At 38.6% G+C, this 17917-nt stretch overlaps 2 protein-coding genes across 4 annotated transcripts; one reads left to right on the forward strand and one right to left on the reverse strand.

The window, feature by feature from the left end:
* Nucleotides 1-1159: 1159 nt before the first annotated feature.
* LOC117470366 (protein NipSnap homolog 2-like) lies at nucleotides 1160-8590 on the forward strand. The gene is made up of 10 exons (XM_034115118.1): nucleotides 1160-1355; nucleotides 2438-2577; nucleotides 2670-2715; nucleotides 3082-3176; nucleotides 3811-3881; nucleotides 4003-4143; nucleotides 5283-5314; nucleotides 6336-6430; nucleotides 7003-7086; nucleotides 7525-8590. The coding sequence occupies exons 1-10, from the start codon at nucleotides 1264-1266 to the stop codon at nucleotides 7587-7589; spliced, it is 861 nt and encodes a 286-aa protein (XP_033971009.1). The 5' UTR covers nucleotides 1160-1263; the 3' UTR covers nucleotides 7590-8590.
* psph (phosphoserine phosphatase) lies at nucleotides 8572-11324 on the reverse strand. Of its 3 annotated transcripts, none has more exons than XM_034115121.1 (6): nucleotides 11222-11324; nucleotides 10406-10549; nucleotides 10151-10285; nucleotides 9593-9738; nucleotides 9217-9365; nucleotides 8572-9111 (listed from the first exon to the last, which is right to left on the reverse strand). In XM_034115121.1, exons 2-6 carry the CDS (start codon nucleotides 10543-10545, stop codon nucleotides 9001-9003), a joined length of 681 nt encoding a protein of 226 aa, XP_033971012.1. In that variant the 5' UTR covers nucleotides 10546-10549; nucleotides 11222-11324; the 3' UTR covers nucleotides 8572-9000. The 3 variants fall into 3 exon arrangements, with proteins under 3 accessions (XP_033971012.1, XP_033971013.1, XP_033971010.1); XM_034115122.1 differs by lacking the exon at nucleotides 11222-11324 and adding an exon at nucleotides 11022-11186; XM_034115119.1 differs by lacking the exon at nucleotides 11222-11324 and adding an exon at nucleotides 11010-11161.
* Nucleotides 11325-17917: the final 6593 nt, after the last annotated feature.

The following is a 17917-nucleotide window of genomic DNA, read 5'->3' on the forward strand; positions in this document are numbered from 1 at the left end:
CTTATTCCCAACCCATTATGAAGCTTTCTCACCAAGTCCTGAGTTTTTAGCTAGTTTTGAGAGAATAATCGACATTCTGCGTTCCCACATAACAAGCAAAGCACTATATGTCCCTAGATATAAATACATGCCAAAGGAGAGACACATTTCCGATAAGATGGACTACCAGATGTCCCTTGAGCCTGCAACATATCCTGTATCAACTTATGCCAACAGGCAGGAATAAGGAGACAAAACTATGCTCTTGTAAAGCACTTAAAGCTCTCACAGCGAGGGTAGCACCCCAAGGTCGCAGGCCAGTGCTCAGCCAGGGGTTAGAAAGTGATAAATTGGGTCAAAGGTATTGGCCTAGGAGATTTTTCTTCTGAACAACTGGGTATAAGTATTTTAATTTAAGAATCTGCAGCACACTATACATTACATTTCTTCAGAATCAGAATCGAGTTTATTGCCATGTACGTTTACACATACAAGGAATTTGCTTGGGTGAATGCGGTGCAAACATAGACAACATAAGAAAACAAGTTTTAAGGAAAGGTCAAATATAAAAAATATAATGATTATAAAAAGAAAATGTAAAAAAACTATACAACATTAAAAAATAATAAAGATAAGTTTTTACACCTAATATAAATATACAAAAGAAACTAAAAAGCTTAGTACAATGAATGTATGACAATATTTGATCAACTGCAGTCTATTGTATTTTAAAGTGGAGGGCTGTGCAGAAATGTACTAAATATTCAGACATGAGTTCAGAATAATATATATTATATGTTTTGATAATAATTATTGATGCATTAAAGTGTTATCAAAGCTGGTAAAGGTGCAACTAGTTTTAATTACTTTGTTTGCTGCAGGGTATGTGAGTTTTCTCCAGGTACTTTCAAAACACTGACCAAAACACACCTCTTCAGACTGGCCTTTAATGTGTGAATTATGTTGTGTTGCTGTTTTAATGTTTTTATTTGATTCTATTTCCTTTGTATCACCACTGTAAAGTGTCTTTGAGCACCTGAAAAAGCACTTTGAAATTAAATGTATTATTATTATTATTATTATTATTATTATTATTATTATTATTATTATTATTATTATTATTATTATTATTATTATTATTATGTACTTAGTTACTTTACACCACTGCTGTCTACAACACCTGTCTCGGGGTCATAATGTCAGGTGTCAGAGGCTGTGGGCTCCAGCGCCCCCTGCTGGTGAGACCGCGGACCTGCAGCTATGAGTGCATGAGGACAGTTGAAGATGGCGACTGGAGTCCTTCACAGAGTTTGCGGGAGCCTGGGTCGGGCTAAAAACAGGGCCCCGACGGCGGGACAGCTCGTCGTGTTGAGCAGGTAGGGCAGCCTTCAGTGTTCATGTTCAGTCGTCGTCTCTGGAGTGTCTGTAGTCAGCTGTCGACTAATTTATTTCTCTAGTTTTCTCCTGTGGTGGCGACGATGAGCTCGGGCAAGCTAGCCCGTTAGCCAGTCCTCTGTGGCCTTCAGCTGGGACTCACAGGACAGCTGCAACACCTTTTAAATAGTTAATACCGGGATATTTAACGCGAAAACTGTGTGTGTTTGCAGGTGAAGGGGAAAAAATACAAGTTTCTGTCATATTTTGTTATTTAGAATATCAAACGCTCAAGGTCAATTTGGTAGTTGGTTGTAAACATGAGATGTTTCTGCCTCACTAGTCTGCTGTAAACAGTGTGTAGTGTTTATAAATACAATAAACAAAGGCTCAATGCAAGCTCTTTGCAATGAAGTTAATGCAAATACTGTGCAAGTGATTGTCATGCATTTTAGATTTGAGTAGCATCAAAACTAGGAAATATTTGTTTTGCACAACGCCCAATTTGAGATTAGTGTATATTTTATAGTTGGAGTACTATTAATACATTACTTTCTACATCCCTTCCATATTGCAGCTGGTATAGGTGAAGCTTTATATATGCTGTTTTTCAATTCCCTGATGTTGAAAGGTGCTATATAAATAAACGTGCCTTGCCTTGCTGTGGGCTTGTGAATTCCAATCAAAAGAGTCTGGTTTTATTTGAGCCTATAACAACACATCTTATTTGTAGGTTATATTGTGTATTATTAGTATCAATTTGCAAAGTAACTCTTAACTAAAGGTATCACACATCTTTAGTGAAGTAAAGAGTACAATATTTCCCTCTGAGATGTTGAGAATAATTATAATGTAGCAGAAAATGGAAATACTTCCAAATTGAACTTATGTACTCTACCTAAATGTATTTAGTTACTTTCCTGGTGGATACTCTTGGATAAAAAAAATCATTACATTTTCAATTAATTAAGCATGAATAAAATAATGCTTTTTCGGCTAAAATAACATGTTTATGTGAGTGCAAATCTAGCATGCGATCCAAAATGTAATCCAGTTGTTCATCATGACTCATCTGTGTTTGCAGGGGATTTGAAACGTCAAGCAGCAGAAACAGTCAGGACAGCTGGTTTAAATCACTGTTTGTGAGGAAAGTGGATCCCAGGAAAGATGCACACGCTAACCTACTGACCAAAAATGAGGAAAGCAACCTGTACAAAATTCAGTGTAAGTTCACTTAACAGTATTTGCACTTAATAAAAACACATTATCCTGAAGTAATGATGACATTATTCTTAATTATGATGTTCTTTTTTCAGTCCATAATGTCAAGCCAGAGTGCCTGGATGCATACAACAAACTCTGGTGAGTGTTATTTTCCTATATAAGCTGCATACTGTCAATAGCTGTACTTAAACAAAAGTGGTGACAGCAATAGTAATACTAGGACCGGGACAACCTAGTACACTGTTTTAAAAATAACTCTGAGCAGTCTATTCCTGTAGTGATTGACAAGCTGGCATGACTTCAGTTCTTTAAAGACCAACCTTGCTCATGCCTTAGATGAGTGGAGGCCGTCTTGTAGTTGGAGGCTAATTTTAGACTTGTGACATTAAACAGAGGTCACATGACCAGATGGGATTGTTATTCAAATTATGTTATTTAAAATAGAATGTTGCCTTCAGTTAAGCTGTATTTCAGTATTTGGTTGGTGTTTCTTATTCCTTACAGTGAGGAGGTTTTGCCCTCCATCCACGCTGATAAGTACTACCCCTGTGAGCTGGTGGGCACCTGGAACACCTGGTATGGAGAACAAGACCAGGCTGGTAGGAATATTAATATCAACACACAGAGATCTGCAGTGCCACATGTCTGTGGTCTGCACAGTACAGATCAGCCGGCATGTCACACTGCAGATCCACACTCTTGAATGCATGTATGTATGTTTAGTACTGTCATGTTGTTTTTAAACATAGAGACGCAATAGTACCTCCTCATTCCTCTTTTCGAGGGTCTCAATTTTGTACTCTTCTCATTCTACAACTCAATTATTTGCACAATGAAATATTGAATTATTGGCTTGGTGGTACTCAAAAATCTGAATGGCAAATAATTCAATAATTCAGTCAATTATTTGCCATTCGTATATATGACCTGTACAGACGAACAAACAGTATTTTTAATTTGGTATAGTCTTAACGTCTAATGATCTTTCATTATCAGAATGGAGTTTATTTTAATCTGATGGAAATATATGGCATTTTCACAAAAACATGTACAGTTCAGAACAATCCTGACCTGTATAGTTTGAACCCTTCACAAAGGGAGAGGAACTATGTCAAAGGTTACATGTTTTATAGCTGGAGGAATATTATTGTAGTAATATCATGTAATGATGCTTTGAACCAGTTGACTTAGATTTTGTCATTTTGCACCCATATGTTTCTACCCTTTTCCCAGTTCATCTGTGGCGTTACAGAGGTGGATACCCGGCTCTGACGGATGTGATGAGCAAGCTGAAGCAGAACAAGGTAAACATCCTGATGCATCTAGTCTGTGTCCACCCTCTTTAGTGTTCTAATAATGTGCTAATAACCCAGTGTAGCCATCAGTCGAAGTAAAGCTTATTGATCGGTGTCTGTTCGTTGTCAGGAGTTCACAGAGTACAGGAAGGAGCGGGGCAAGATGCTGATGTCTCGCAGGAACCAGCTTCTGCTGGAGTTCAGCTTCTGGAACGAGCCCGTCCCCCGAGAGGGCCCCAACATCTACGAGCTGCGGTCCTACCAGCTCAGGGTGGGTAACACACCGGAGAGCTCAGCAGGGCTTTAGTTGTGCTGAAGATGTTGTGATGGAGAGTTTCAAAGTGTGAGCCCAGTCCGACCTGATGTTACATACTTCTGTTTTGACAGACCGAAAAAGAATCGGCAACTATTTTGATACTCGATTATTCCTTAAAGTAATTTTTCAGGAAAATGCTGTTTTCAGGCTTATTAATAATGAGATGTGCTGCTTTTATTAGACTAAATAACTTCAGGTTTTCCACTGACAAATCAAACATTTAAAGACTTCCCTTTTAATTTTTTGAAACTGGGATGGACATTGTATAATATATTCTGACATTTTACAGACTAAACAATTAAACGTGAAAATAATTTGCAGATAAAAAGAAAAAATGTTAGTTGCCCAACAGGAGAGTAATTACTTATATTAAAGAACTGACACGAAATACAGCGTCTGTTGTGTGTGCAGAGTAGAAAGAAAGAACAGTGGTATTTTCATATGAAAGATTGCTTTTTTACAAAGGTTTGAATTATTATTAAAATGACTTGAGTTTAATAACCAGTGTGTTGACAGTTGCCTTAACACTCACTTTTTACATGATCACCACTAGAAGCTTCTCCTGGACTTAACATCACTTCTGTAAATCATGTAGTGTCTTCAGCATTTAGGATGACAGTGGTGATTAAAGAGTCCCCATTTGTGCTATCTGTAACTTATTTTCTACGCATCCATTCAAATGAAATCAAGTGTCTCAACGGTTATATCGAAGGCAGTCTTGACTCGCATTATGTTCGACACACATCACGCCCTGCAGATTAAGTCGTTTCTCCTGATCTGCCAGCAATAACTTTAGATCAGCGCTCCCTGTCATGCGATGAATGCAAGCTATTATCCCTCATCACTGACCGGGATTACATCCGAGGAACAGGAGGGCGTTTGTTTGCTTAAGCTCCAAAATATGATTGAAGAAGCCTTTGAGTGGAGTTGCTGTTGCAGCTTATCTTCACAATGATGAAATACCTTTGATACATCTTTACCATTTGTCTGTAGTAATGTGCATGCTCTGGAGATCAGACGCAGGTGGGACATCAATTTGTAGTTTGGAAAGTTGATGAATTGTAATAAAGAATATCGTGTTTTCTTTCTTTCAGCCAGGAACCATGATCGAGTGGGGTAATTACTGGTAAGGCAGCTTGAATTCAATTTGATACACTGAACTGTAGTCACAGAGCAGTTGCACTACATGGAACCTTCCTCATTAATACAAGATATTCCACAGGGAGGCACCATTTTGAAGACGAACTGTCATTCTTTCAAGCCAATGTTTAAATACAGGTGGAGTTCTCTGTACACTACGGTTCAGAATAATAATCACTTTCTCGAGCAGACCAAAAGGTCAACATTCATCAGTTCTAGCAATGCAGCTGATTGCAATTGATTTAAATGAAGACTTGAGCTTTCTGAACACGCCTTAGTTTTAATCTTTTACTAGCTGATTGGACCACTATTGAGTTTTTTCTTAGTCTTTGTACTTGTCTGACTGCTTTTTTTTACTTTCTAAACCTACTTCATTACATTTCAAAGCCTGTTTTGCACAGTTGTGCCAGTCCATGTCAAATCTTCTGCACCTTTTTCCAGTTAGCACATTTAGAATAATTCTTCACTTATGTCTGTGTGATTTCACATGTTAAATGAACTTGAAACACTTTAATAACACCCAGCCTTTTCTGCTCTGAGGCTTTACTCTGCCTTTCATTCTATTACAGCAGATTTAAATGACCATAAGACAAGAGATCAAGCTGGGACATGGTCATATTTTCCTAAAGCTAATATTCTTGTCATTTGCTTTTTATTTATCCAGGCTGCATTTGAATAAACCCCTATAGTCAAGAAGATGATGTCATTAAAGCAATTTAAGGCAATTCTAATATAATTTGTGTAGTTGAAGGCTTAAACTTCTTCAGGTTACAACAACATAAATAATTGAAACTTTAAACTTTTAGGTATTCACACCAGAGCACTCATTTCACATGGAATTGGCCAGCGTTAAGATTTAAAAAATATGTGATGTTGCAATGGATAATCACAGCTAAGGAAAACAGTCCATAATGCATTCAAAGATGGCGTGGGATATCAAATGTCTCTTGCAGTTCTGCTGTTGTCATGCCAGAGGTAGCCTTGACATTCTTTGTTTTTGTCTGCAGGGCCAGAGCCATCGGATACCGCCAGCACAACAGTGAGGCTGTGGGGGGGTTCTTCTCACAGATCGGAAACCTCTACATGGTTCATCACCTCTGGGGTACGGACACACCCCAGCTTGAGGGGAAATTACAAATCGACATTGTCAGAGTAGACGATCAAGCTAATCCGGAAATCTTTAGTTCCACAGAAAATCAAGTTTTGACAACGACTGACAAAGAAATTGAGAATATTTTAGATGTTCTATATTATTGTAAATAGTTTGAGTCAAAGGCAACTTTATTGTCAATTTGTCTGTTTGTGTTACACAGACGTTTGAGTTAGTTTGGAGCACAAATATATTTTCGAAGTTGTCACCTGGTCATTTTTCATTCATTTATTAACTCTACTGCACTAATTTATATATTTTTTAAAGTGTATCTAATGACTTTTATGTAGTTTAAACTGGTTCAGTTGTAGTGAAGAACCCTGTTATAACTATCACTCAATTCAGCAGTTTCTCAGCAGAGTTTTAGTCCCTTGTTTAGTTTTTTTTTTAAATCAGTTCTTCAACTTCAAAAATTTAAAAATACTAAATGAATCTATTAAATACTCCTTAATAAAGCATAACTGCAACAGACTTTACAGTGACTATAAGCGCTCATCAGTGCTATAATGTGTGGTTTGTTGCAGCTTACAAAGACCTTCAGACCAGAGAAGAGACGAGGAACGGCGCCTGGCAGCAGGAGGGCTGGGACGAGGTGGTATATTACACAGGTGAGCAAAGAAATAGGTTTCTAAACACAAAGTGGTGAGGAAATGTCATACTGTATGTCTGTAGCTTTTATTTCACATGTTTAAGGCTGTCTTGAGTAACAACATGTTGACTTTGTAGATTATGCTGAACCTGATCAATATCACATGACCTTTAAATAAATGTTGTAAGGCATTGAATTAATGAATTGGAAAATATGGCCACATTTGTTATTAACATTTCTAAATCTTTCAAATGTTTTAAAAGACATGGAAAGTGGGATGAATAGTTGTTTTCTGTTGCAATATAACATCTTAAAGAGAACACTAACATCTATTTAAAACATTGATTTACCAAGTGCATTCCAAGTTGTATTTAATCTAACTTGCTTTTAGTTGTAGGAGCCATGTTTAAACTATGTGGACACTAACTCTGATTTAAATCTTATCACCTTTCTCCAGTTCCTCTCATTCAACACATGGATTCCAGGATTATGATCCCGACTAAGGCTTCCCCGTTGAAGTAAAGCGAGCTGGAAGCTGAAATCCAGTGGCACCCCCCCCCCCCCCCCCCCCCTTGAATGTTACATCCATCCAGAGCATCACTATCGTGGTTTCCACCTCCCGTCAGTGCTGCCGAACAACGTCCCTTCTCTTCTCTTGTCCCTCCTTTTGTTATTTCAAAATGTCACCAGGACAGAGGAGGCCACCATGCCCACCATTTATCAGCTGTTGAAATATTCAAAACAACTGACAGATGCACAACATCCCATTTTTTTTGTTCAGGTGCAGGATGAGTACATTTGGCTGATTTAAACCTCCTGATGCTCATGATGTCCAAAGTCTGGTGCCACATTAAATCTGGGCCGTGCAGAGAGCTCATCTCTAAGTTTAGAAACAACCAAAGTTACTTGAAAAGACGTGCAGCTGTGTTGACAGATAGAAAGAATAGTGTTGCTGAAGCTCACTGCACAATGCAGGAGCTATTTATTTATTTAATGTAAATTTGGAGCGGTTATATTAGCGTGCTGGGGAGTGGCACTTTGACATTGCAGAGTGAAGTGAAAACGTCTTCATCTTTCAAGAAAACTGTATTTCTGTTGCATATCATGATAAAACTAAAGTATAAAATGGTGTAACATTTACGTTAATTGAGGTCCTAATATTCAAACTTTTTTTTTGGCAAACTACTCCTTTCTGTTGCTTCTTTGGATGTTCTGGTAATGTTGCGGTTTCATGGTGCTGTGTTTGTAGCTATTGCTTTTTTCACGTGAAGACAGCATGTCAGGTTTCAGAGACAGTTTGTATCCAACATGTTTAAACAAGGCATCGCTATCATGTATGATACACTCATAAAACAAATGTTATCTATCAGTGGCTGAGGTACTCTAGCTGCTGCTTATTGTAATATCGGATGTTATTGTTAAAGGAAGCATGTTTATCTTGTCTTTTGTTCATCAGTTCACAGGAAACAGTGTAGAGGGAAAAGACGAGAAGGCCAAAACAGAATAAAGCAGTTTCAACAATGTTTTTGAAAACATGTTCTCGTTTTTAATACTGATGTTCTTTACAGGACTCAACACTCATTGACGTAGTGTAGTTACAGCTCGTTATATTCATACTGAACTAAAACATTTCTATTACTCATTGCGCATTTCATAAAATGCACGAGTTGTGTTAGCTTGACTAGAGACTTAAATGCAAAAAGTGCATGACAATAAGATCTTTTTACCTTAATCCTTTAGTAACTAGTACAAATAAATAGGGCAGCATTCCTATGAAGGAAAAACTGGACTTTCTAGTGTAAACATTTTCATTCAATATAAAAATCTATCGAGAGTAGAAGGAAACATGTGCACGGGATAAAACGAACAGAAGAACACCCTTGGGTGCAAATAAAAAATGTTAAAATTAGTTACAGTACTCTTTTTAGCTTGTTTAAATATTTTCTAGTTCCTTTAGCAGCTCCCTAAAACTTGTCACGTACCACAAGGACTTCTCCTTAACCTGCGGCCTGATGACATTACCACCAAATCCAATGAAGGCGTTCTGATGATGAAAGAGAACACTAGTCACAATGTGTTTTCAAAATAACATCAATCACTAATCAAGCAGGCACTTGCACACAAATGAAACTGGAGAGTTTTCACTTACAGCAGGAGGGCATGCCTCTAGATCTGTGGCTCCATCTCCGATCATCACCACATTCTCGAAGCCATTTTGTTCCTTCAACATACTGATGACTTTCCCTTTTCCACCACCCTCAGCAGTGGGCTGGCTCTCATCAAAGCCAGCGTACTCTCCTAAAAAACACATATGATTTAATTTAGTAACTTAAAGTGATTCCCCTATAACAAGCTGACAGGTGCATACTGACACAGGTTGAGTCAAATTTGAAATGGCAACAACTTTGATCAAGGCCGATACCTTTTGGATAGAGTGGTAATCGTTATTTCAAACAGGTCCTCTTTAAGACGGATACACAAACAATGCTCCGCCCTTATGAAAAACAAGAAAAGTCAGCTCTTACCATTGAAGTAGAACTTGAGCCGGTTGGCGTAAACATGATGAAGAGGAATGTTTAGCTGAGTGGCCACGTGTTCAACGATGCAGCGGAAGCCCCCTGAGATGAGGTACACCTTGATGCCACACTGGTGCAGGCGGTCCACAAGCTCACTGGGGGAAGATGTATGGACATTTGTCAGAAGGATGGAGTGTTCACAGATTTCCTTTTTAAGTTCCTAACCTGTAATTTCCATAGCGTTGACTTAAACGCTACAGAAAAGAGTTTAAATGTTAACACATGGCAGTAGTTTGCCTAATAAAGAAGTTGTATAAACTCCCACTTAACTGTCTGCCATGTCAGCCACCATGGTTGTTAAATACATGCAGACAGCCCATCATGACCCAAGATCACATTTCTGTGTAAGAAGGTCAACTTGTTCACGTGTAAAGCCCTTTCAGGTATGCTTGTTTCAACCCCCTATATAAATAGTCAAAAAGTACTGAGACCTTATTAAGAGAGGGTTGTTTACCATAGATTAGGAAAATTGATTATTTAATGTACATTAAAACTTCACACACTCACCTTATACCTGGAGTCAGCTGGGGTGGATGGTCTGTTAACAGTTTGTTCACTTGTTCTCTTGAACATCGGAGGATGGATAGACGGTCAATCAGGGCTGTTTTGAATGACATTGAGCCGCCCATAGCTTTGCGGGTCCTAAAATGTGAAAGAAGCAATATATTTGCATAATTATTTAAATAAATCCAGGTATAATCTCAATTTTGGGGCACTTTTCAGTGCACATTAAAGTGATGTTGACAGCATGTATACACATACATTTCAGTGACTGCATCCCCCACACCGCAAAATTTGGCAAGTTCATCTATGCCTTCTTCTTTGATGACTGTGCTGTCCACGTCGAAACAGACAGCATCTGCTCTCCGGAAGACTTCCTTCATATCTGAAAGTGTTGCCATTGTGCTGAAAAATAAATACAACATGTGAGACATATTAAAAAAAACACAGCAGGAGTATCAGTACTCTGATGGCATAGTTGTATCAGGCTATTTTAGGAAGTCATCTGAGGGGGAAACTAATGTCATTAGCAGGGGCCTGAGCTGAGTTAGTTGGTTCAACACAAGGTCTGAGATTTCCCCTGCAGCTGCATGACTGGTATTGTTAAACTAAGCCCTGTATGCATTGGATGTCTTATATCCAGTGAAGCAGCAAACACATCCATTGATTGAAATACCTATGTGCAAACGTTTCTGCATCGAAGGATCTCAAATAAAACACGTGTTCCATCAACAATGGGTTACATAAGGCTGGGCAGTCGGTCTGCCTAAACAAACTATACCACAGGCTGTTATGGACATCCTTTGCACGGATTGCATCACCCGAGCCAGACACACTACAAAGAACCGAGCGATACAAAACCTACCTACATACATACATTTACAATCGATGAGACTTCTTCAAACAAGCAATTACGCTTGTTTTGCGTAAACCTAACTTGCGAATCCATGATTCAGAAACGTTACCGGTCCGTGAACACACACACACATAAGCACTCAGCGGTGACCGTACACTACTCAAGCTGCAGCACTAATGTATGATTGAAAAATATATGTTTAAAACACGTGTCGTACTTACTGTTGGGAGCAGCGTTGGTAAGGCACTAACAGGAACAGACGAGGAAGGACGCTGCGAGCTCCACCAATCAGAGGGAAGCCGGAGAAGGACCGCCCACTTTGGTTGGCACGGTTACATGACGACAGCAACGGTCAAACGACTCATTTGATAAACACAGTGAAAAGGGTGCATTTCACTGCGTGTAGTGACATGACATCTAATGGGTAAGGCAAGGCAAGGCAAGGCAAGTTTATTTATATAGCACCTTTCAACACAAGGTAATTCAAAGTGCTTTACAAAAATGGAAGACATTTTAAAAATGGCATTTAAAATCAGTCATTAAAAAGGAAAGATAATAAAATAAACATTAAAAGAAAAAATACATGGATAAAAGTTAAAAGTTACAGTGCAGTTTAAGATGTGAATAGTTCAATTAAAAGCAGCGGCAAAAAGAAAAGTCTTCAGCCTGGATTTAAAAGTAGTAAGAGTTGCAGCGGACCTGCAGGTTTCTGGGAATTTGTTCCAGATATTCGGAGCATAATAACTGAATGCTGCTTTACCATGTTTAGTTCTGACTCTGGGGACAGAAAGCTGACCAGTCCCTGAAGACCTGAGGGTTCTGGATGGTTCATAATTTAGCAGTAGGTCAGACATGTATTTTGGGCCTAAACCATTCAAAGCTTTATAAACCAGCAACAATATTTTGAAATCTATTCTTTGACACACAGGAAGCCAGTGTAAAGACTTCAGAACAGGAGTGATGTGATCCACTTTCTTAGTGTTAGTGAGGACTCGAGCAGCGGCGTTCTGAATTAGCTGCAGCTTTCTAATAGATTTTTTAGTGAGGCCTGTAAAGACACCATTGCAGTAGTCGAGTCTACTGAAGATAAAAGCATGGACAAGTTTTTCCAAATCCTGCTGTGACATTAGTCCTTTAATTCTAGATATGTTCTTTAGGTGATAGTAGGCTGATTTAGTAACTGTTTTAATGTGACTGTTGAAACTCAGGTCAGAGTCCATGACTACACCTAGATTTCTGGCTTTATCTGTTGTTTTGAACATTGCAGACTGAAGCTCAGCGCTAACTTTTATACGTTCTGCCTTGGCTCCAAAAACCATTACCTCAGTTTTATCTTTGTTTAATTGGAGAAAGTTCTGACACATCCAGTCATTGATTTGTTCAATGCACTTACTCAGTGTTTGAATTGGAGCATAATCTCCTGGTGAAATTGTTACGTAAATTTGTGTGTCATCCGCATAGCTATGGTAACTTATTTTGTTGTTTTTCATTATCTGAGCCAGTGGTAGCATGTAGATGTTAAAGAGAAGAGGCCCCAAGATGGAGCCTTGAGGTACCCCACATGTCATATTTGTCAACTCAGATGTGTATTTACCTATAGAAATAAAGTTTTTTCTGTCCTTTAAGTAGGACTCAAACCAATTTAGAACTGTTGCCGAAAGTCCCACCCAGTTTTCTAGTCGGTCTAGTAATATGTTGTGGTCAACAGTGTCAAATGCAGCACTGAGATCTAATAATACTAACACTGAAGTTCTGCCACTGTCTGTGTTTAAGTGGATGTCATTGAAGACCTTTACAAGAGCAGTCTCAGTGCTGTGGTTTGGACGAAATCCTGACTGGAACACATCCAAACAGTTATTTAAATGCAAGAAGTTACTCAACTGTTGAAATACTACTTTTTCAATGATTAGAAGAACTGTGGAAGATACATTTATTAAGTACTAATACCAGTATAGAAACACTTTTTTACAAGTTAAAGTCCTGGATTCAAAACATGACATGAAAAGGGGAAATATGTGTAGTAAATTAGTAGGCCTTCCCCTCTTGCTCCTTGTAATTTCCTTCTTCATCTCATTATCTTACCTTCTTTTTCTTGCACACACCCTTTCACCCCCTTCGTTTTGTATGGAGCTAATTTCCTGCCATAACTCCACAAACAAACTAAACAGGTTTTACAAATGCCTTATGATTCACTAACAAACACAATGTGGTTTGCAAATACAAAACACCATCTACAAACTAATGAATTTAGTTTTGCAAAGAAAAAACGTATCTATCAAACAAACACATAACATTATTCTAATAAATCATGTTTCAGAGACAAATTCAGCTTAGGTTTTACAAGTACACAACTTTTTTTTACAAGTGCACAAATTTGTTTTACAACTACAACACTTTGTTTTACAACTACAAAACTTTTTTTTACAAGTACACAAATTTGTTTTACAACTACAACACTTTGTTTTACAACTACAAAACTTTTTTTTACAAGTACAAAACTTTTTCTTCTCAGGCGGAATATTACTGCCAAAAGTCACGTGACTGGAATATTACTGCCAAAAGTCACGTGACTGAGACTTTTGGCAGTAATATTCCGCCGTGGCTGGCTTATACACAGTCACACATGCTCACTCACACATGCTACACGGCAGCAGGGGGCGCTACTGAGTCCATTGGGAAGACGGGAGGTTGAGCAGAGCATGGAACAGCTCTTGCCAGTCTGATGACAGGTGTTATAGTGATAATATTATAAACAAGGTGAATTTAGCGATCACAACGAAAACAGCCAAGACACATATTGAGCCCAGAAAATAAATGTTATTAGGGGCTGTAAATATAATAAGCCTTTGTCTAAAATGGACAACATTGTAATTGTTAGAAATTAAAATTCAATGTTTTATGGCATGATTTAGTCTAAAACATACCGTCAGTTTAAAAGCAGTCAGATGAAGAACTTATTACTTTTAGTATTGTGTTCACACCTTAAATGGTGTGAAAGGAGGGATTGTTAGAAATTAAAATCAATGTTAAACAGCATAATTCAGTCTAAAACATATCGTCAGTTTAAAGCTGTTTTATTGTGGAAAAGCCCGGAAGTTCTCAGGAAATCAATGCCAAGCTTTTATTCTGAAAAATCCTTTATCCGGTTAGCTTGTGACTAATGTTGCGTTTTCTGAATGTAAAGTGAAAATGACTTGGAGTGTTACACACCAAATCGTACGGACTTTAACACTACATCGATAGACGTTAAGATATTATTACTGCTGAATATTAAATGGTCTAGTTGATCGTAGTGTTTACAGATACGTGAGAAGCTATGACGTCAGAGGGAATTTCCGTAAAATAAGAACTGCCGGAGCGGAACCACTAGGACTTCTAAACTAAGTATTACAGCTGTTTATAAGGTATTAAATAGAAAGTCATGACAGAGATAATGAGGAGAAAATGCTTAAGGAAGTAGGCAGAGAATATCAATGTCGAAATCATCTGTGCTCTCGCGATATCGAACCGGCAAATGAGTAGGGGGCCACCCACTATTTGCACAGCGGGAGACGACGAGACATGGATAAAAACAGCGGACAGAGGACCGCTCGCCCTTTTCTTCGCTGCAGCCTCCCTGAAGACAACGCCGGCTTTGTCTCTCCATTACCCATGCTTGTTATTCAACCACGTTACTTAATTAAACTACCCATTTGAACCTTTTCAGAGACTCCATTAGTCTCGTTATTTTAAGTTTCTTTCCTGGGAGCGAGAAGATCACGATTTATCAACATAACTAAAGAGATTTAAACTATATATACAGCCAGGGGACGTTCGGGACGAATCCCGATGGGCCGGTACTGAAGTGGGCCGGTCGGATAAGTCACTGCTCACCCCCCCTTCCCCCCCGTCGACAATTTCCTCGCGGTATTTACTTGCGGCACCACCGAGGTGGGCCGCTTACTTGCGGTACCGAGGTGGGCCGGCGGTACCGAAGTGGGCCGGTCGAGAGTCCCGGGCTGATTTGTTGTCCCAGTCCGCCCCTGTATACAGCGATTCTGCACTCGGTCAATCAGCTGCTTTTCATTTTTATTCCTGCTATATTCAATGAGTGATACAAATATTTTTTACCACAAGTTCTTAATAAAACTGACACTGTTGGACTTGGTACTAGTTGACTGCAACCAGAAATAAAATGAAGTACTTTACTGTGTACTTTGTGAGTAAAACAGAGTCCATTCTCTTCGGTTCGAAACATAATCTCAGCAAATCCGACGACTTCTCAGTTGCAGTGGGTGACATTATTGTCACAAGTAAGAAGGAAATTACATACCTAGGATCTATTCTTGAGGCAAACCTCTCCTGTGACAAAATGGCATCCAATGTAATAAAAAAAGTCAATCAAAGAACTAGATTCCTATACCGGATCTCCTCTCTGGTAAACAAAAACACCCTGAAAACTCTGGCAGGAGCACTCATTCAAGGGTACTATGACTATGCTTGCACGTCATGGTACCATAGCACCTCCAAGGCGCTAAAAACAAAACTTCAAACATCGCAAAATAAACTGGTCAGACTACTGCTTGACCTTTCATCTAGAACCCACCTCACCTCTGCCCACTTTGACAACCTAGGATGGCTTAGAGTAGACGACAGAGTACAGCTACTTGCAATGGGCCTGGTCTACAAGATCCACTACACCTCTATGGTACCCATGTACATGTCAAAATTCTTCCCAAAGGTCAAGGAATACCATGATCATAACACCAGAGGGAGCTCCACAAATCCACAAATCATGTAAAACCCAGATTTGGCACAAAAAAAGGGGAATACACGTTTCGCAATTATGCCACATCAAGGTGGAACGCTCTTCCCACAACTGTAAAGGAAAGTAAAACTATACTTACCTTCAAAACCTCTCTTAAAGAGCACCTTCGGGGGAAAGCATTGCAAAACTGGCCCCGGTAATGGTACAAATCTCAACCTGTCGTACAATGGACAGCTTCCCCCCCCCATCTATGTATATACTCGCATTTTAGACTCTGTTACTAACTGTATATCTGTAGACTTGGTATGTCTTAAATGTCCGGTTAGGATGTATTAGAACGAAATCTAAAATGAAAATTGTAAATAAGCCATCTGTATGTAAAAAACCACCTGTATGTAAATTGTAAATAAGCCATCTGTATGTCAAATATGTCTTATATGTCTTAAATGATATGATGAATTGGAAATGGGGGACCCTGATGTAAACAAGACGAAAGTCTTTCTCTGGTCTGCATCCCCTTAACAATTGTATGTTTTGAGCTGTACTGTACTGTACCCAATATACAAGCTGTTAATAAACTTTTCAATCAATCAATCAATCAATCCTCTGTCAGAGTCCCCTCCATAGTACATAATGCATGTTTTTTGCTATCTTTGATGAATGATAAAAATAAAATGTTACCATTAGTTCTTAATGAAATTGATACGGTTTGACTTTGTATTAGTAAGCCTACTACTAACAATACATTGAAGTACTTTTACTGTGTATTTTTTGAGAAATACTCTGTCAAAGTCCCCTCCTGTGAACAAAATCAAGCCACTTCTGCTAAGTTTGATGAGGGAATTCTTTTTTGTTGCCATTAGTTCTTCGTGAGATTGATCCTGTTGGACTCAGTACTACTGAAACTACCCCCACAAGTACTATGAAGTACTTATTGTGTACTTTTCCAGTAATCCTCTGTCAATGTCCCCTCCTGAGTACAAGAATGCATGTTTTTCTTTTAATAAGCGTTAAAAAACATTTCTTCCTGAGACTGATATTGTTGGACAGAGTATTTTAAGAGGATGGTAGACATGATATCAGCAATACTTCCAGTCAGTACTCCGGCAGCAGCATTTTCACACCTTGGAAAGTCTTTAGAGTCTGGCCTGGAATGGATAGCTGGTCACAAAATATCCTTCAGCAAAGTAACACACTCTGTCACATGGTTGCCCTCTTATGATGCTGCTGTCTTTTAATATATAATTATTCCTCTGCCGCTAGTTCGTTCCTCGCAGATTCTTCAGTCTCATCAGCCTCATCCTTCCATCAGTCCCAGTTAACGCCTCCAGCCCACTTCCAGTATCTGACTCCATATGATATTGTCCTGATGCTGTAAGGGTGATGCCCCATGATCACAAAATGACCCCTCTAGAGTGCCAAGGACCTCATATTATGTCTGTCATTAATGTTACATCACCCATTAAATCACCCAAAAAATATTTTTTTCCCTCATCAAACTTAGAAGAAGTGGCTTGATTTTGTTCTCAGGAGGGGACTTTGACAGAGTATTTCTCAAAAAAATACACAGTAAAAGTACTTCAATGTATTGTTAGTAGTAGGCTTACTAATACAAAGTCAAACCGTATCAATTTCATTAAGAACTAATGGTAACATTTTATTTTTGGGTCATTCCAGAATTGGAGGACATTTCATGTTCCCCATATAAAAAATCTAATAATCCATGCCCAAAAAGCTAAGACATGCACTTGTTGTGTTAAATATACTTGTCTTGAGACAAGATGCATATAAAGTTGTAGAAAAAGTGGTTTCAAAATATTATTTAAAATATCAAATAGCTCTCGAACACCCCCTAAAATTGCCCTTTTCTCTTGTCCCAGCTTCTTGGTGACCAACTTGCATGTCAACTATAACATTTAAAATAGGGTTTTTATTTACTTTTTTGGTATTATTCTATTGATATATGTGTCTTGTAATGGTAAAATCAATTTGTTAAATCATAAACACATTTTAAATAACAGTAATTTTGCACAGAAGGTGTGTCCCTCAACATGCGCGCAACCCTGTTACCGAAACCTTTTTAGCTTGGCAGAGGAAGTGAAAAAACTGTTTGTCGCATGACACAGTGGAAAGGACATCAGCAAGCCATGTGCTACTACCATGGGTAGAC

Source organism: Trematomus bernacchii, unplaced genomic scaffold (genome assembly GCF_902827165.1).
Source record: "Trematomus bernacchii unplaced genomic scaffold, fTreBer1.1, whole genome shotgun sequence".
NCBI classification, from domain to species: domain Eukaryota; kingdom Metazoa; phylum Chordata; class Actinopteri; order Perciformes; family Nototheniidae; genus Trematomus; species Trematomus bernacchii.